Source organism: Protopterus annectens, chromosome 11.part0 (genome assembly GCF_019279795.1).
Source record: "Protopterus annectens isolate FY-2018-M chromosome 11.part0, PAN1.0, whole genome shotgun sequence".
Classification (NCBI taxonomy): domain Eukaryota; kingdom Metazoa; phylum Chordata; order Ceratodontiformes; family Protopteridae; genus Protopterus; species Protopterus annectens.
The window spans coordinates 1,164,450,439-1,164,470,729 of NC_056745.1; the positions used below are offsets into that span (position 1 = coordinate 1,164,450,439).

General features: G+C 41.4%; 1 protein-coding gene across 1 annotated transcript in view; it reads left to right on the top strand.

The window, feature by feature from the left end:
- Nucleotides 1–20,291, top strand: part of ORC5 (origin recognition complex subunit 5) — a 2,154,202-nt gene that overhangs the window by 1,135,558 nt on the left and 998,353 nt on the right. The window contains exon 12 of the mRNA XM_044087287.1: nucleotides 19,432–19,479. Coding sequence (XP_043943222.1) covers nucleotides 19,432–19,479 — 48 coding nt within the window. The remainder of the gene's footprint in view (nucleotides 1–19,431; nucleotides 19,480–20,291) is intronic.

Sequence of the window (20,291 nt, forward strand, 5' to 3'; positions counted from 1 at the left end):
CATTCTCTGTGCCTAAGAAACATATGCTTAAAATGGCAGAAGATTTGATTACTTTGATTAGAGGTTCTATGCCCCACCTGATAAGAGGCCTAGGGTGGAACAGGAGTTTGATAGTTTTGAACAGTGTTCACAGGCTTCAGAGTCTTCTGTGGAAGACTTGCAAGAGTTTCCTACTTATTCTGATTCTGATGTGGATGATTCCACTCCTTCAGCTTCTCCTCCTGAGGATTTTTCATTTTCAGAGACTCTTCACTCCATGAGGGAGCACTTTAAATGGGAAGGCCAAGATTACTCTGACTCCAGAAAAGGCTTAGGGAATTCTTGTTTTGCCCCAGCATAGGCCTTTAGCTATTCCTCCTGTGTTGAATGTGGTGGAGGATGTTTTGCAGAGGCTTCTCTGAACCCTGATTCCTTGCCTCCTGCTCCTGTTAAGCCTGATAGGTATTATAGGGTGCCGCTCATAAGTATTTGTTTAAGAGTCCCAGGGACCCAGAAACTGTTTCTCAGGGGCCTAAAGGTGTTAAAGCTTCTGTGGTTAAAAATCCTGTACCCTCTGATAAAGAGGCAAGGGCTTTGGATAGGTGGGGTAAGAAAGTATATACTTCTTCCACTCTAGCCATGAGTTGAATTGTCAATTTCATATGCTGAAATATCAGAATTATCTCCTTTCACAATTGAAATCTAAGGTGGATGCTTTGGCGGAAGGTATTGAGTGTAAAGAATTGCTGGATTTGGTTCATGTGTCTGAACAAGTGGGTAAGCATTCTTTGCAGTGTGGTTTTGATGCTGTTCAGGCCTCCTCGAGGGTGGCTGCTACTAGTTCTGTTCTTCGCAGACATGCATGGTTGAAGGATCAGAATTTAGCTGAGCATGTTAAGACCAGGATTTTGGATGCTCCTTTACAGTCTGATGTGTTGTTTGGGCCGCCTGTGGAAGCAGTTTTAAAGAAAATGGAGGACAAAGCTAAGTCTATGCAGACTGTTAAAGATTTTTTGCAGGTGCAGCCTCCAAGTTTAGTAGAAATTGGCCTGCTAAGGGGTGGACTTATCCTGCTTATGGTTCCCAGTCTAGGGGTAGGTCTAGACGTGGTAGGGGCAGGGCTCAAGGAGGCCTAGATCAGACAGTTCACCTGCTCAGACTTCTGGTGAGGGCAGGGGTCAGTCCTTTCGTAAGCAGAACCAATGACCTGCCTTTTCAGCTGCCAGTGGACTCGTCTGGCAGCTCCTTTGGGAGGAAGATTGTCTCTTTTCAAAGAAAATTGGGATTTAATCACTCAAGACAGATGGGTGCTGGATATCATTCATCACGGGTACAGATTTTATTTCCACAATGCCCCCTTTCAAAGGCATGCCAGATGTTCCTCCTCCACAAAGAAAAGAGGCTCACAAGCAAGTTTCTCAGTTGCTCCAGATAGGGGCTATTCAGCCAGTCCCTGTGTCAGAAAGGGATTTTATTCTCGCCTGTTCCTAGTACCAAAGAAGGGGAACACATGGAGACCAATTTTGGATTTATCTATCCTCAACACTTATCTGGACATTCCCAAGTTCAAGATGTTGACGTTACAGCAACTGTTACCTCTGCTGGGCAAGGATCACTGGATGGTAACTTTGGATCTCAAGGAAGCTTACCTTCATGTGCCCATAAGGCTAAGTTGCAGAAAGTATGAACTGGAGATTTTCATTATCAGTTCTCTGCATTGCCCTTTGGCTTATCTACTGCCCAGAGTATTCACAAAGGTTCTGGCTCCAGTGATAGCTCACTTCAGGCTTCAAGGCATTCAAATTTATCCTTACTTGGACGACTGCCTGATTCTGGCTCAAGAAAAGGAACACCTTCTACAGCATCTGGAATATGTCATAGCAGTGCTAAGATGCCTAGGGTATTCTGTGAGCGAAATAAAGTCCAGTCTAGTACCCTCTCAAGACATGTGCTTTCTGGGTGTGAGACTGAATACAGCAGCCCAGATGGCCTTTTAACCCCGGACAAACAAAAGAGTCTGTCACTTTACTTCCATCAACTATCTCATCAGTCCGTGCTGACTGCAAGGACAGTCCTTCAAGCATTAGGGTTCATGGCATCTTGTATTCTGGTGCTTCCCAATGCCAAACTGCATATGAGGAAGCTGCAATGGTATCTCAAAATGTATGGACACAGCACTGCCAAGATTTGGACACTGTCATTCAAATAATACCTTGCCTTCAAAAGGAATTCTTGTGGTGGGCTCAGGAATGTCACCTAAACAAGGGACTCTCTGTGACCCGGCCAGAGGCGAGTCAGATTTTAACGACAGATGCCTCGGACACTGCTTGGGGAGCTCATCTAAATGGAAAGTGGATACAAGACAAGTGGCCTGCCAGACTACAGCATCTACATATCAACATGAAGGAGATGTTAGCAGTCCAGTTTGCATTGATGGCGTTCAAGGAGTTACTTCTTCCAGGGCAGGTGTTGATTCTGACAGACAACACAACTGTCATGTGGTACATCAACAAGCAAGGGGGAACACATTCTTATCCTCTATGCAGGCAAGCAATGATTTTATGGGAGACTGCGTTAAGCCTGCAACTGACTCTTCAGGCAAGGTTTCTGCCAGGAGCACAGAACTCCCTAGCAGATGTATTAAGCAGACAAATCATGGATCCCGTGGAAACTGGATCTTCATGTATTTCAGAAATTGACAGTGTCATGGGAACTCCAGACATAGATCTGTTCGCTTCTCCACTAAACCACCAGCTGCCAAAGTATTGCACAAAGGGGTTTCATCACACAGCTTGGAAAGTGGATGCTCTGTCTTTCAGTTGGAAAACCTTCATGTCTATGCCTTTCCACCTCTACCTCTTCTTCCAAAGGTATTACTAAAGGTCAGACAGGACAGGCCAAGGATGATTTTGATAGCTCCAGATTGGCCTCGGCAACACTGGTACCCACTTCTAAGGAGTCTTGTAAAGAAGCCTCCATGGCCTTTACCTCTGATTCCTCATCTGTTATCTCAGAAGGACGGTCATCTGCTCAATGTCAAGCTTCAATCTCTTCATCTCACAGCTTGGCATATTCTGTGTTGAAGCATGGTAGGTCTCAGCTTCCTCAACAAGTTTTAAATGTGATTATGGAAGCTAGAAGGCCTAGTACTAGGAAAAATGGAAGAGATTTTTATTTTGGAGTACAGCAAAGAATTTGGAGATTTCAGAGCCTAATTTGAGTGTGGCTCTTCAATATCTTACTGAATTATTGGACAAAGGTTTGTCTTTCTCTTCCATAAAGATTCATGCTGCAGCAATTTCAGCTCACTATGATTGTGACCCACCTTTGTTTTCGCATCCTTTGTTCAAGCAGTTTCTTAGAGGGCAAAGAATATAAGACCCCAAGTAGAGCTCCTACTCCTGCTTGGGATCTCAATTTTGTGTTGGAAAAACTTACTCTACAACCTTTTGAGCCTGCAGCTACTGCTGAATTGAAATATTTGTCATGGAAGACTGCTTTTCTGTTGGCTATTACTTCTGCAAGAAGGGTGTCTGAGTTGCAGGCCCTTATGGCAGTAGAGCCCTTTGATTTTCCATAAGGACAGGGTATCATTACGTACTAATCCTTCCTTTATGCCTAAGGTGGTTTCTAGTGTGGCTTTAAACCAAACTATTCATTTGCCTACGTTTTTGCAGATCCTCAAAATAAAGGGGAAAAGATTTTGCACACTTTAGATGTACACAGGCAATTGCGTTATTATTTGAGCAGGACTAAAGATTTTAGGCAGTCTCAGCAGTTACTTGTTTCTTTTGCTTTAAGTTCACAGGGCAAGCCTGTGTCAAAACAAACTATTTCTAGGTGGATTGGCTTTTGCATTGCATTTTGTTATTCCCATCATGGCAAAGAGGTTCCAGCTGGGATTAGGCCTCATTCCACTAGGGCTACTGCCACTTCAACAGCATTTCTAAGGGGTGGCAACTAAGGATATTCTGGAAGCAGCTACTTGGAGTTCAGTGCATACTTTCTCTAGGCATTATCACCTGCCTATATACTCTAAGACTAGAGCTGGTTTTGCCACAGCTGTTTTACAAGGCATGTTGTCAGCTCCTGCTACTTTATAATTTGCCAGCCTCCCTTACCTCTGCTTTGGGATTCTACCCAATTGTCAGGACTGCAGCAAGGGAAGGCGAAGAACATAGTACAGTTTTGTACCTACCATAAATGTAGATGTTCGAGGATTCCCTCAATTTACCCTCCCTCCTTCCCCTCTGTGTTTCAGGGTGGTTGTGTAGGTGAGTTTACATGCTTATATTTTTGTATATATTACTGTATATATTGTACATGTTTTTGGTGCAGGTTGTTTTGGGACTTGTCTTTTGGGTCTTCTGACATCTGGGGCAAGAAAAGACTGAGGAAATGACGCCGGTCATGCGCATTAGTACCGTCTAAGGCGCCATGACCGACGCCAGCCTTATACTCTGGTATTCGGGCCGACTGGGACGCGGACTATACCCAATTGTCAGGACTGCAGCAAGGGAATCCTCGAACATCTACATTTATGGTAGGTACAAAACTGTACTTTGCCAAAGCCTATAACAAGAGCAGTAACGAGATCCTGTAGAGGTTTTAAAGATATTTCAGAAAATTTATGAACATTTCTATAAAGCAAAGAAGTGGGGAAATCAAGAAAAAGCAGAAATGGAAATATTTATGGATGACTTAAATATGCGAAGGTTAGAGGTAAATGAGGCTCAACAACTAACAGTTAAGACAGGAGATGAGATAAAAATGGGTGAGATATAGAACCGATCTACAGGAAAATCTGCAGGATTAGATGGTATTCTGTTGTAAGTTTGGAAGCTAGGAGGGAAGAGAGTGATATAGATATGGAAGGTTTTGTTTAACAGAATTTTAAAAAGAGAGGAGACACCAACATCATGGAAAAAAGCTGTGGTAGCTGTAGTACCTAAAGACAGTAACGACCCATCTGATCAGCTTCATATAGGCCCATTTCAATTTTAAGCTATGTTTAGAAAATGTTTGTAATGGCTAAAAGAATGACAAAGATGAGAAAATTGACAGATGTGGACCTGTGTGGTTTTGTGGAGGGGAGGCAAACGTTTGACAACATTAATAGAACAATGATGATTCAGAGTGAAGCAGAATTTAAGAAAATATCACTGTTATTGGTGGGTCTTGATGCAGAGAAAGGATTCAGTAGAGTAAGCTGAGATTTTATGAGTAGCTCATTGGAAGTATTTGCATTTCTTGATACAGTAGTAAGGTTAATTAGAATGATATACGAGGGATCAGAGGCAAAAATTAAAGTAAGAGGGTTCCTGTCGGGTAAGTTGTGTCTGAACAGAAAAAACAGGCAGGAGTTTCCTCTTTCCCTTTTATTATTTGCATTATATTTAGAGCCACTGGCAAAGAGTATAAGGCACTCATAAATTCAAGGATATAATTGGTATGGTGTTCAAGAAAAGTTGTCTTTATTTGCAGATATTATTTTTGTACCTGATGGAACCAGAAAAGGACATCTCAATGTTCTGGAATATTTTGAGACAATTAGTTTTTTTTTCAGTATGTAAAATTAATGATGAAAAACAAGGGCTATATTTATAAACTATGTACCAGACATCAAGTGGTGCAGCAATACTCATATTTATGGAGCATGATAAAATGAAACATTTAGAAGAATGGATTAAAAAGTATTTGGTTATGGCAGCAACTAACCAAAAGATGATATAAAAATTGAGAAACTGGAAGGTCTTTCCTTTGGATATGGCTAGCAAAAGATGTAAGCAGTAAAATAATTTTAGTCCCTTTAGTGTTGTTCACAGATCAGGCATATTTTTATCAACCAGAGGAAGAGTTGTGGATAGTAGTTAATAGAGTTGGAGGTTTTTATTTGGTAGGAGAAGAGGGCAAGAGTCAAGTGGGAATACGTTTATTCTCCCAATTGAACCAGGAGGTTTATGAATACCTGATTTGAAGGGATAAGGCTGTTATACATAACACAAGCATTAAGTGGGGGGTAATTCAAAACCTAAGGAAAGAATGACGTTTTGGGCACAGATCCTTATGAAGAATAAAAATAGTCTTACAAAATATTATGTTCATAAAGTAGCAGAACGTATATTAAGAACTAAGCCAACATGGGAATGGAGAAAAGAGATTCTACCAATAGTGATGATTGCAATTAAGGCTACAGAGTATAGATAGGAGGGGGCTGCAGTTTACTGGAGGAAAGATGGCAAAGGAACCAAGGTATTAGGAACACATAATTAGAGAAGGAATGGTAAGAGAATGGGAAGAGGCCAAGAAGACATTTGGATTGCAGGCTAGTGATTGCCTTCCTTATCAGTGACTGGTATTCATTGTATAGACAAAGAGAGAGGAATAGGGAAATCCTAAATGAAAAAACTGCACTGGTTGAATTTTTAGTTGAATCTAGAACACAAACTGATGTTAAAGGGATAATTAGTAGTACATATAAAATATTGCACAATAGCTATAGGAATCAATGAGAAGAGGTGAGAAAAGATAGAGAGATTAGATATGCAGTTCACGAAGAAACAATGGTAGGACATATGTATGCCTTCCAAATTTGCAACAAAATCTAGAAGATTTAGGATTTTTGCCTGGAAGTGTTTCCATAGATACTTGTATACCCCAAGCAGACTCTAAACAATTTTTGTCAGGTAGATGGCAAATGGAGTTATGATGGGGAAGAAAGTGGTAACTGGGAGCATATGATGTTATTTTGTCCCTATCACACCTTCATTCTTGCTTGGTGGGTTCGGAGTCGATACTCTGCTCCGACTCGGCCATATCCTAAAGTTCGAGAGCTGCCACTGGCTCAAGGCTAGACCCTATCCCAACATGCCTAGCCAGAGTTACCCAGATTTCGTTTGCCACTTGAAGCTTTGGGATTGTCTGTGACTGGCTAAGGCTAAGTTGTACTTTTTCTTATTTTTTTGCAAGAATCTTATCTTGATATTTTCTTAATTGTAGTATCCCTTATAGTTAGGGGAACCAATGTCCCAGGACGCCCTCTGAGGAGGTCCCTTGGAAGAGGACTTATAAGAGGAAGTGTATAGACTCCCTCGAGTCTCTCACTTCAGACATGGATTTGGAGGATTCAGAAGGGTCTCCATGGTCCCCATCCGAGGATCTCATTTTCAGACATCCTGGAAATCCTCAGACAGAAGGGTGGTTGGAAATCCCTTTCTGAAGAGGAGTCCGTGTAACTGGAGGCTTGTAGCTCCCAATCCTCCACCTCTTGGGTGTCTCCTCCTTTTGACCAGCTACTGGGAGTGGTCAGTCGAAAGGTATGGAGCTCTCCAGAATCTATGGAACCAGTTCCAAGGAGGCCCAATAAATTTATCACAGTGCCAAAGGACAAGCTTTTCCTGTCTAAGGTTGTTCCATTTGATGCTATGGTGGCTGCGGCAGCCACAAAGAAGGAATTAGCAGAAACAACTTTTGTCCATCTGCCGAACAAGGATCTTGTACAATGGACAGATGCAGGAAGCGTGTGTTTTTATCAGCGACCTTTACCCTTAAGTCACTGAATTATTTATCCCATTTCAGTTGTCTTCAGAGGGATCTCCTCAAAGAGCTGGGAGATGCTCTTCAGGATCCTACAGCTTTGGGGGCTGCAGATAAGACTTCTTCCCAGCTTGCAAACTTGTCTTCTATAGTCAACTCCTCCATGCGACTCATCTCTTACGCAGCCAACAGAGTGATCAGGGCAGCAGGCACAGAAATCACCTTACAAAGACATTCCTGGATGTGCCTTTGCGAGTTCGCAGAGCCCTTCAAGTCCTCGTTTACAAATGCCCCAAGGTAAAAGAGACTCTTACTAGGTGTCAGCAAGATGACAAAACTTTCTCTACTGTGGGACTATGTTTCTCCGCCGCTACTAGACCTTATCCCAAAGTTCAAAAAGGTGGGAAAATGTGGTTCCGGAAATCCCAGGGAGCTTCGCCTGATGCACATGGTGATGTTTTCCCCCAAGGGCAGAGGGGTAAATAACAGGGATACAGTATTGCTTTCTCCATGCCACCTCTTCCCAGCAAACAAAAATCAATCCCAGATGTGCCACCCAATCTACGGGATCAAGCAAACCTAGAAGTTTGAAGGTTGCTAGAAAAACGAGCCATCCAAAAAGTCCCCGCAGACCAAATCAGATCTGGAATTTACTCAAGGTTCTTTTTAGTTCCAAAGAAAACAAGGGACTGGAGACCCATGTTGGATCACAGCAGGCTGAACAAGTCAAGAAAACAAAATTCTGGATGGTGACACTGCAGTCTAGCCTTCTCTTTCTGGGAAAGTACAATTGGATGTGCTCCATCGATCTCCAGGATGTGTACTACCACATCAAGATGGACAGGCGATCCAGGAGATATCTATGCTTCAGGCTGGGAGCTAGTCATTATCAGTTCAGAGCTCTGCCCTTTGGTCTCACTACAGCCCCCAGTTCACCAAATGCATGGCAGTTACTGCTCACCTGAGGCGTGTAGGATTCCGGGTGTTTCCATATCTAGATGACTGGCTCCTTACCGCCGCCACCGAGCATTGACTAATCATAGCGAGGCACACCACAATTCTTCTCTGCTCAGAGTTAGGTATCACTATCAGCAACGAAAAATCTGCCTTGTTGCCCTGTCAGCATATTACATTTATAGGGGCAGATCTAAATACAGAAGACATGATCGCAAGATTGCTTCAGGAGAGAGTGTCAACCATATGACATCAGGTGTCAATCTTGATCGGGAGAAAAAAGATTCAAGCAGATTTGTCCTCAAAGTGCTAGGCTCGATGGTGGCAGCAATAACACTAGTTCCCTTAGCACACTTCCATATGAGGGTATTGCAGTGGCTTCTTTTTGCTCAGTGGTCCATTCAGAATCTACCCATGTCACACGAGATCCACGTTACGGAGACCTGCAAAAGGGATCTACAATGGTGGCTTCAGTCTATGCAAGTAATGATAAGCAGGCTGTTCATCCTTTCCCATCTGGTAGCCACAGTCACCACGGATGCTTCCCAGATAGGGTGGGGGAGCAGTATCTGGGACAGACTGTTCAAGAAAATTTGCAACAACATGAATACCACTTGCACATCAATGTCCTGGAGATGAGAGCGGTACTTCTGACATTGCAAGCACTTCAGGGCTCTCTACTGACTGGGACGATTGCAATTCAAACAGACATGTCCGTAGTGTGGTACATCAACTAGCAAGGTGGAACCAGATCTTACCCCTATGCAGAGAGGCTCTAAGAGTATGGCAGTGGGTGGTGTCCTCTCAGCGTTTTCTGATTGTAATGCCATCCCAGGAAAATCCAACGTGTTAGCGGACAAGCTAAGCAGGGCAATTCTGATGCCATACAAGTGGTCCCTGAAGCAGGAAATTGCAAATCAAATTTTTCACAAATAGGGCCAGCCTTCCTGCGACCTTTTTGCCGCATCTATGAATACCAAATGCAGCAGCTATTTTGCCCTGGTCCCCCAGCCGGGACAGTTACACAGGGCTGCACTTGCTCATGATTGGCCCACGAGATTTCTTTATGCTCTTCCCCCCATTTCCTCTAATACCCAAAGTTCTTCAGAAAGTAAAATTGCTGGGTTGCTAGCTAATCCTGATTGCACCTTACTGGCCTTGTCAGATTTGGTTCCATTTCCTTTGGCCTCATCTCCAGGAGGAGCCTTGGATTCTGGACCCAGTTGCAGATCCTTCTGATGCATCAGTTAGGAATGCTCCACCCTTCTGTTTAGATCCTCAAGCTGACAGCTTGGTTTCTCCAATTCCCGTCTTAGCCAGGCTTCCTGACATTTCCCCTGCAGTATGACACATTTTGATATCTTCTCACAAATCTGCAACTAGAAAGATTTATACCAAATGGAAGAGGTTCTCTTGTTGGGCAGTCAAAAATCATACTGATCCTTTTACTGCACCCATTTCGAAAATCGTGGAATTCCTGACAAACTTTTAACCAAGGGGCAGCTGCAGCTACAATTCAAGTTCAGCTAGCTGCTATTTCCAATTATCATGTTGGAGAAATGGGTTCAAACATTATGTCCCACAGATTATGCAAAGCTTTCCTGAAAGGTACTATCCTCTTGAGATCCCCAATAAGAGAACCACCTCCTCCTTGGGAGCTAAACTTAGTCTTAGCTTCCTTGATTCTCTCTCCTTTTGAACCGGCTGCTACCTGTTCTCTGTAGTTCTTGACTAAGAAAGCAATCTTTTTCACTGCCATTACCTCAGCTCGGAGGATATCAGAGTTACAAGCTCTCTCCATTCGTCCCCCTTATTTAATTTTTCACAAAGACAGAGTTTCTCTCAGAACTAATCCATCCTTGTTACCAAAAGTTTGCTCTGAGTCAAATTTAAATCAACCGATAGAACTCCCTGTTTTCTTCCCAAATCATAGCAACAAGGCAGAATATAGACTCATCCAGCTGGATTTGCTTAGGCATTTGCGTTTCTACTTGCACAGGACAAAAGACTTCAGAAAATCCGACCAATTGTTTGTCATTTTCAGTTAACAGAAAGCGTACTTCATTCTCAAAAGTAACCTTATCGAAATGGCTTACAGATACCATCACCTATGTTTATAGCTCACAAGGTAAGCAACTTCCAGGAAAAATTTGTTGGCATTCCACTAGAGCATTATCTACCTCTATGGCATTTCAGGCTAGACTGCCTTTGGGCTCAATTTGTGTAGCAGCTACTTGGGTTAATCCTCATATCTTTATCACTCATTACAAGGTAGAAGTGGCCTCCTGGAACAGGGCATCCTTTGGTTCCACTGTTCTGAAGAGTTTATTCCCTTGAGCCACCAGAGAAAGAAGGTGCTGGGGACGCTGTCCCACCAAGCAAGAATGAAGACGAGATAGGGACAACATAACATAAAGAAGTTATGTACTCACCATAACGTTCCATGTTTGTTGTCCATGATCTTGCCTTCTTTCTTGCATCCCTCCCCCTTTCCTGGAGGATTGAGAGGAATTATTTTTGTGTTTGGCTGTATGTGCTATAATTCCCTTCCTGCTTCATGAATCGGATAGGTTTAAGGTCTATCAATGTTGTTTACTGGTACTGATTAGTGTTATGTATATATATATATATATATATATATATATATATATATATATATATATATATATAATATATATATTAGTCTAGTGTTATGGGTTATCATAAACTAGATCTGGGTAACTCTCGGTAGGCATGTTGGGATAGGGACTAGCCTTGAGACAGTGGCAGCTCTCGAGCTTTAGGATACGGCTGAGTTGGAGCTGAGTATCAGCTCCGAACCCACCAAGCAAGAAAGAAGGCAAGATCATGGAACACTATGGTGAATACTCAAACCTCCTGAACCTGGTGGATTTCTTTGAGACAGTTACTCAGGCTATAGATAAGGGAAAGGAGGTACACACGGCTTACCTTGACCTTGCTAAAGCATTTGACACCATTCCCCATTCAGGTATTATTGATAAGCTCACCAGCCTGGGCATAAACACTTTCGTCACAAGATGGATCGCAAACTGACTTTCAGACAGATTCCGTAAAGTAAGAGTAGCGGGATCTATGTCCGAATCCCGACCAGTAACGAGTGGTGTGCCTCAGGGCTCTGTCCTGGGGGCCCCTCCTGTTTAGCATATACTTCTCAGAAGTACAGGCAAGCACGGAAGGGCTGTGGCTGACTAAGTTTGCGGACGACTGCAAACTGGGTGCTATAATAGAGTCTCTGGCTGACATGGAGATCCTCCAGAAGGGCCTAAATGAGACTGATGCATGGTGTCAAAGCAATGGTCTCAAGCTAAATGCAAAAAAATGCGCAGTAATCCCCTTTGGAAAAAACAGAGTACCAGCAAACTACAACATAGGAGGTAATCCCCTGAAATCTGAAGAAGAAATAAGGGATCTAGGGACCCAAGTAGATAGTCAGCTTTCCTTTGATAACCATGTTGCCAAAGTGGTTATAAAATCCTTCTATGTGACCCATCTGATCACGAAAGGGTTCGCATCAAGATCTAAAGATGTAATGGTGCCCCTCTACTCTTCCCTCATCAGACCCATTATTGAGTACAATGCACCAGTTGGAATGTACCTGGCTAGACATCTCCAGCAGCTGGAGAGACCACAGAGGTACCCAAACAAGAGGATTACTGGCCTCAAACAGTTGCCCTATGCAGCACGATTGAAAAAGCTAAGACTGTTCTCTGTTGCATACCGCTTTCCCAGAGGCGATCTCTGTCTAACGTACAGAGCCATGTCCAACACAGAATTGTTGAACATGCTTCATCTTAGCAAAACCAAATCTACTCAAGCTACACGCTGTAGGGATATAAACCTCAACACAACAATGAATAGAACATGCTGGAGGGATAGATTCCCTTCACAGAGACTTCCCTTACTATGGAACAGGGTCCCGATCTATATAAGACAGAGCCCCTCACTATCACTCTTCAAGAGGAACTTTGATGAGTGGACGGGTAACAGAAAGTTCACACTGGGAATCACACCAACAGCATTACTAGATAGGGGCCAAGGATACTAGCTGCTAGTACAAGGGACTATGGAACTACTAAAGGGGCGGTGAATACTGCACAATGTGGCTGGGCTAATATATGCCTTCGGGCAGATAGCCCAGTACCAACCTATGAACCTATACATAACTTATTTTATTGGGAGTGCAATGAGTTGGCAGATTTTAAAAATTACTTAGAGTGTGTGTGTGTGTGTGTGTCTGTATGTGTGTCTTTCGGCTTTTCCCGCTTAGGGGTCGCCACAGCGGAACTCCGGTCCGCTAATGATTGGCAGTTGATTTTTTTTTTTTTTTTTTTTTTAATGTGTCGAGTTGCCGGCCCTGATGCACAACCTTCAACACAGCTATGCCCATTCACGCATGTCTCCACACAGAAGATGCTCTAGCTGAGAATCAAACGGGTCAACATCTTGCTGTGAGGCGACAACACTACCGTAGCACCACCACCGCGGTCTTAAAAATTACTTAGAGTACTCTGTCATTTATACTGGGAGAGTAAATGGTGTAATTAAGGAAATGATTTTTTGAGGTGGGATACAGGATCTGAAGTGCCTAGACATAGTAAGACTTTGTCTAGTTTAATTCTGGTGGCTGCCAAAAAAGCAATTACTAGAAAATGGGGATCAAAATCTAAACCAACTATACTTGAAGTAAGAACAGGAAGTGGGATTTTTAGAAAAGGGTAGGAGTAAATGTCATAGAAAAAAATGGAAATTGTGGGAACAGTGCCAGCAGAAAAACGTTTTGGAGGAAGAATAAGAGAAGTCAGGAATTGAATAGTTTATGTAATGTTGCTTAGATTACAGGATATATGTATAACAATATATGTGATGCATAATGTTTGTAAATGTGATCTTGTTAATGTGGTTTAATTACTTTTATATAAATGTAAGTTTGCCTGTGTCAGACGTGATAACTCAACAAGGGTGTTAAAGAAAAAACTTGCCATCATAGAAAAATCCCAAAGTGAATGGAGCAGTCTGTTGCTGTGGTCTGCATGCCTGGTGGGTCTTTACGGTTTTGCAGTAACTTTAGAAAACTAAGTAGCATATTTAAAGTTGATTCATATTCCATGTACCATATGGAAGAGTTGAGAAGACTAAATAGTGTATTTAAATTTGATTCATATTCCAGATGGAAGAGTTCATTGAAAATTTGGGCAAGGCTAAGTGTTTGTCCATGTTCGACTTAACCAAAGTCTGTTGTCAAGTTTCAGTATTCCTAGAAGCTAAGGAAGAATGGTTTCCAGACCAGAAAGATTGTTTTACTACAGTGTCCAGCCTCTTGATCTTCACAGAGCACATGTGATGATCCAGAGACTGAATGACAACATTTTTAAACTTCATGCCAAGTATGCAGCCATAGCATCTCTAGATGATGTGATACTATTTTCTCTGGATAGGGAAAGCCATCTCCCTAAAGTTCAAGTTATCTCAGATTCCCTTTATTAATCTAGGCTTATTGTTAATTCAGCCAAGTGCCAGATAGGCACAGTTGAAAGTTGCTGGTTGATTTATGTAACAGGCTGGGGATAATCAAACCACAAACAGGGGAAACTGGAGCAGTACAAAACCGGTCTGTGCAAGCCTCTGAAACTCGGGTTAAGGCTTTCTTAGCCATGACTAGCTATTATTGTACACAGATTCCTTATTTTGCTACCATTACTTGACCCTTTGCTGTCTTGACAAATAATACGGTTCCCTTGAAGTTTAATTGAACAGTTGAATACCAGAATTTAACCAGTTAAAAGATATGTTTTTCTTAGGAAAAAATAGTAGCTGCAGACTTTTTCAAGCAATTCTTGATGCCCACAAACATCTGTAAGGCAGTCATAGGCGCACTTTTGTTTCAGACTGTAGTTGAGGGTGAGAATCCTCAATGTTCTTGCAGCAGAAAGCTCCTTAATGCTGATGGAATTATTCTACTATTGAGAGGGAATGCCTTGCCATAAAAATGGGATTTGTTCAGGAGAAACATTCTGTTCATTGTTGGCCATGCCTCTCGTGATTATCTCTGTGAGCAGAAAGACTACTACTTTAAGTTGTCCAAGCTACTACCCTTCAACCTTAAAATGTTAAGATTCAACACTGTCTAGACTGCTGTCACTTAAAAGTGAAAGGGCTGTATTACAACCCATCCAAGAGTGCTAGAACCAGTGGTTTTATGCTGAAGGGAATGCTGCTCATTGTGGGCTTTGTCTACTAGGATTGCATTTAAAAGAGGGTGTATTATGAGACAGATGGGAGAGAAGTGCAAAGCAAGAAGTCTAATAAATGAGACAAATCCCCCTACAAACCAATGAGGGGCAGATGAATCTTTGTGTTTATAATGGCTAATACCAATGGAAGAAACGAGATTCCTCATCCCTGGGTCAAGAGAGGAATCACAGTGGAGCTGTGTGATGGTGATCCTGAAGTGTGATAGGGATAGGAGCTAAGAGAAATTATTTTAACTGCATGGTAAAGCCTGTTAATACTGATGGCTACAAATACTGTCTTGCTTTGGAAAATCGCTGTATGCTGGAGGACTGCAACTGAGATTTTCCCTTTGGAAAGGCTTTGTCAATGACTGTTTTTTTTCTGTTACAGGTTCATAAGATCATAGGTTTATACTAAGGTAATGACCACCAGGGTCTTTACAAGCCATTCCAACCCATTTTTTCCACTTTCCTTGGCACCTGTATGATGGGGTATTTTAATAAAAAGGTAGCTTAGGGTTACAGAGGGGGATGTTAGTTGGGAATTAATTTTACTTACTGTCGACCTCTGTCCATCAGAGACACGGGGCCCAGGCCAGGAACAAATTGGCAATTTCCAATCCACTAGTCAAGGTTTACTTTAAATAGGGTCAGGGATGAACTCTTCTTTACATAGTTGGGGAGCTTATTCAATACCGTGGGGATCCTTTGAGACATTTTTTTCTGCAGGACTCCAAGATTGCACAACATAGGGGGAAATGGCAAACTCCCATAAGCCACTGTGTGTGATCTTGCAAAAAAAAAAAAACATATTTTAACATATCTATAGCTGTATAAGTGAGTTTTACCCAACAGTCACTTACTCTGCTGTCACATAACTGAATGTACATGGTCAAAAATACATTGCTTTATGAAATAAGCATCTGTATAATGCTTCAAATCCAAAATTACACTGAATGCATTTAGACCAAATTAATTTAAATGCATCGAACCCTACAGACATGCACATGTGGGTGCATGACAGGTGGAGCTGGTGCAGCTGATCAGAAATCAGTTGTTCAAAAAGTACTGGCTTTTTAAGTTACAGATCGTGCATTGAGGATTTTGTCTTCTCCCCACTGTGGTGCGATCTTTGAGTTGGAACATATAATTAGCAGTGAGCAGGTGGAAGAGGGGCTTGCCCCCCCCCCCACAATTGTTTTATTTATTTTTCGATTCTTTATGGTTGCATGTTTTTTGAAGTCAATGTTTTTACACAGATGATTTTGAGATTAACGATTATTGCTGTCGATCAATCTTTATGCTTTTAGATATGTATGTGTGTGTGTGTGTGTGTGTGTGTGTGTGTGTGTGTATATATATATATATTTTTTTTTTTAATAAGTATCTGTATATATCTATAATATATATATATATATATATATATATATATATATATATATACGCTTATACATACACACACGCGTGTGTGTGTGTGTGTGTGTGTGTGTGTGTGTGTGTGTATGTATGTATGTATATGAAGCAGAACATCATATAAGCCTAACAACAAAACCTCTGAATCTGTAAATCTGAGCACTTTTATTGAATGACCAATGTAATTTAGCAAACTGCTTCCTCACCTGTGTAGTACACTGTAGTATGTATGACACTTACTCTGTATTTAGTACCAAACCTATAGAGACTGTTTAGGCAAAAGTCCATAGCATCAGAATAGAAAAGATCCAGAATTCAAATGGAGTAGAGGATGAACCCAGCTGCATTTTCCCCTGGGAGTTGTCCTCATAGATGTGATGTGGAAAGAATACATCTGCTATGTTTCTGTTTTGTAAATGCATTCTTAGAGGTAGAGCCTCACCATCTTCACTGAAAAGCCCCGTGTCCCTTGTTCCAGGCATTCTGGAAAATTACTGCCCATTTTGCAACTTTCCTTTTTAAATGTGTTTTTGGAAGGTAGTATTGCTACACTTTGTCAACTTATCTCTTAGTGTCTTCTAGATTCTTGACAGCCTTAGTGTAGTTCAAGACTTAGCACTGAGAAGGCCCTTGTTACAATTAATGACCTTTTGTATTTTTGTCTCGATCTGTCAGCAAGGTTTTTCACTGAGGCTCACAGAAACTTAACTCAATGTTTGCATACTAGCTGTGAACTTTCTTCCACTGTGCTTGATTAGTATACATCCAGGAAATATTTATTCATTCATTCATTTTTTTATGTATTTTTTAAATTTGTTTGCCCCCCTTGGGACATCATATCACTGGCTCATCTTCCAGTGCCTACATCTGCGATCTTGCTCTGTTATCGCTGGGGCTGGTTGTGCAGCCTATCATTATCCTGCGAGCTTGTCCATCTCTTCTTGTGTCCTTGGGAGCGTTATTCATATGCCCTGCTTACTTCTCTGTCCCTCCTCCAACAGTCGTCGCATATGTTCAGTGGCAACACCCTTGTTGAACTATCCCTCCCTTAAGAGAGCATCATCTATGAACAACTTCATACCCAGGATGGGCACCCCATCTCTCCCTGATGCTCCATCTGTCACCTGAGCCACTAATGCAACCTGGATCTACTGAGCTGTCATCACAGCTTTATCCCTGTATGCAACTGGAGCAGCATCCAACAACTGTTTTTAAGTCAATATTCTTCCATAGGCTACCCCTGGATTGCTGGCATATGCAGGTCACAGTCTTACCTCTGCTGTGTTTCAGTTGTACATGCTTCAACTTGGTTGATAGCCAGTGACATAGACCTCAGTATCACTGTCTTACTGATGATATTCAGCTTTATTCTTTTTTTTTCAGGAGCAGATGTCTAACTTCTCCATCTTTGCTGAAGCTTCTAAGTAATTCAGTCTGAGATGATGCAGGTGCATGCTACAGTTATGCCATTAGAGGCTTTTATATGGATAAGTTGGAATTTTTGTCTAAGATTTGAGATCGTTAAGTGATTTTTTTTGACATACCTGTCACAAATGGACTGTGTGTCTTCCCTATTGAAATGCCGGCACTCAAAATGCTGAGTGCTTGAAATCCTAAAAAAAAAAAAAAAAAAAATGCCCAGAGAATAGCAAATCTCAAAAAGCACTCTTCTACTTAAACTCATTACAACCGAGTATGCCTCCAGGCGTTTCTGCAGTTACCTCCTACTGAACCTCTAGGGATCAAGTATTGCATGTTCATATTAGCATTAATAATTCCAAAAGCATGCTACATAAAAGGTATCAGAATATTTTGCCTTGAAGCATACATGATAGCAAACACAATGGTATGGATATTTGACATCTGTCAATGAGTATTTGTTAGAACTGTAAGTTGATAATTTCATTTTTTTAAAGGCTCAGGCCACATCCACTGGGAATTAAAGGTACACACTCAAAAGAGCTGTACTGGAGGGACTGAGTTAAAACTGTTTTGCTTCAGGGGTGTATCAAACCCCCCTTATCCCCTTAAATTATATATACCAACTCCAAGATTCATACCTCAGAGAAAAGGGAATAATGAGTGAAATGGCATCTTGGACTTGGTATGTGTAAGTCTGTTCATTCAGCCATTCATTCTCTGCATTTCGAGACTCACTTTACTGGGTCCCAGTATTTCATATGGTTACCATGAAATCCTCTTATTTCTCACTCAAGGATATCTTTAGAGCGAAATAGCCGATTCTGCAGAAATATCTTGCCCCTTTAGTTCATATCCTAGTGTCCTCCTGCTTGAAATTTATAATGGCATGTGTATGCAGCCCCTGCACTGAGATCTTGAATGTTTGGAATGAGTGCAAAGTTCAACTGCCAGAGTTTTTACTGGGGTTTCCTCCCTGTGTTTATATTACCTCGGTGTTGTATGATCTGTACTGTGTGCCAGTAGTGGAAAGATCATTCTTTAAGATGTTAATCGTTACCTGTCAAGCTCCGTTTGATTTGGGTCATAGATGTCTAAAGGAACTGCTTGTTCCATATATCTTGTCATGTCCATTCTTCTCTTTTTGCCAGGGACTGCTGCTGTTCCCAAAGATGTAGTTTCTCGCATATTTCCAGGTGGCCTTTTTTCTGCTTTGCTCCAATCCTGTGAAACTCAGTTAATTCTTGGATACAGGGAATTAGACTCTTGAGACTTTTTTTTAAAGCATCTGTATAATAACTACTGTTCTGCAGAATTCATTCAGATATGAGTTACTGATTTTGGTGTTGCTAATGATGTCTGCTATTACTGTTTTCATGTATTTCTTTAGCTACTGTGTATTTATTCACAACTCTCAGTATTGTATAATTATTTTTACTTTTCTGTTTGTTTTATTTCCATGTCAATGCTTTAATTCATGCTCTTAAACCTGAATGTAATATTGACCATGGTTTAAGTGGGGTGCCTTGGAGAGCCATAAAGTACAGGTTTCAGATACCTCACACTGTCTCTTGAAATGAAAAACATGCATATGATGTATAGTATAATGTCTTGCAAGAAGATGATGCATTAAACTGTTTGTACTGCATTCTCATGTAAGCTAGTACTAAACTAGAAAAGTCAGCTGTGAAGACAAGAACATTTTCTATACCTAACCCCTCAATTTGTTTTGCTCTTTCTGTTTGGACACATTTGGTTTAATGATGACACTTGCACAAATAGCATTAATATCAGGGTAATGAATTCATAACTAGCTTGAAGATGAAATCTGGCATTAGTGCAACATTTTTTTAACCTTTTGCACTATTTTCACTTTCAGCATCATGGGAAAATTAAGAAGACAAAATTTTTGAAAAAACATGAAAAGGTAAGATACAGGGTTATATGTAATACAGCTAATTTCCTTTCTTGACCTTGTACGTGTAATAACAAAACTGTACAGGATCTTTCAGTCCATGTAGATGCACTGCCTGCCACGAGCAGTGGAACATTTCTTAGTTTTCCTAGTTATGGAAGACATTTGTCTGAAGAGCAGCTTTGATTTTATTTACCCAACCGACTTTGCTCTGTCTTTTTGCTCTGCTTCCTAGAGCTGAGAATAAGGGCCTTCTGCATTGGGTAACTTTTTAAATGACTTCTGCTTTCCCCTACAAATTGGGACAATTACCTTCTACTGGTGAACACAGTGGTATAGCAGACAGGTAGAGAGCATACTCACCCCTGTATTTCTCATTTCTGTTATACCTCTTACACATTTCATATCTTGATCCTGGCATTCACCATGGAAAAGTTCTTACATTCGTTACCTAGCAGGTTAAAAATTTCTAAGTGTTCTTTGACACCAGATCATGAGCCATGATCTATAAAGGCATGGTATCATTCACCCACAAAGATATGGTCTCTCTCATTTGGGTAGGTGGTATAGCATCAAACACTGATTTACATAACATTTCATTCCATGTACCCAGAAATAGAGTGAAGCCAAAGGCTTGCCCGTCTTTTTCTTTCAAGGTTGCAGTGGGTGAGGGTGCTCAGTATATAGTTTTGATAGGTGGTCCCTCGTGTGCTTAAAGGCCAGTGCTGGATCATCAAGAGAGGATCAGATACTCGGTTGGCCACACTTTGCTCCAACTTATGCCACCATTGAGGTGACCTGACCTAACATGCTACTACTCCACT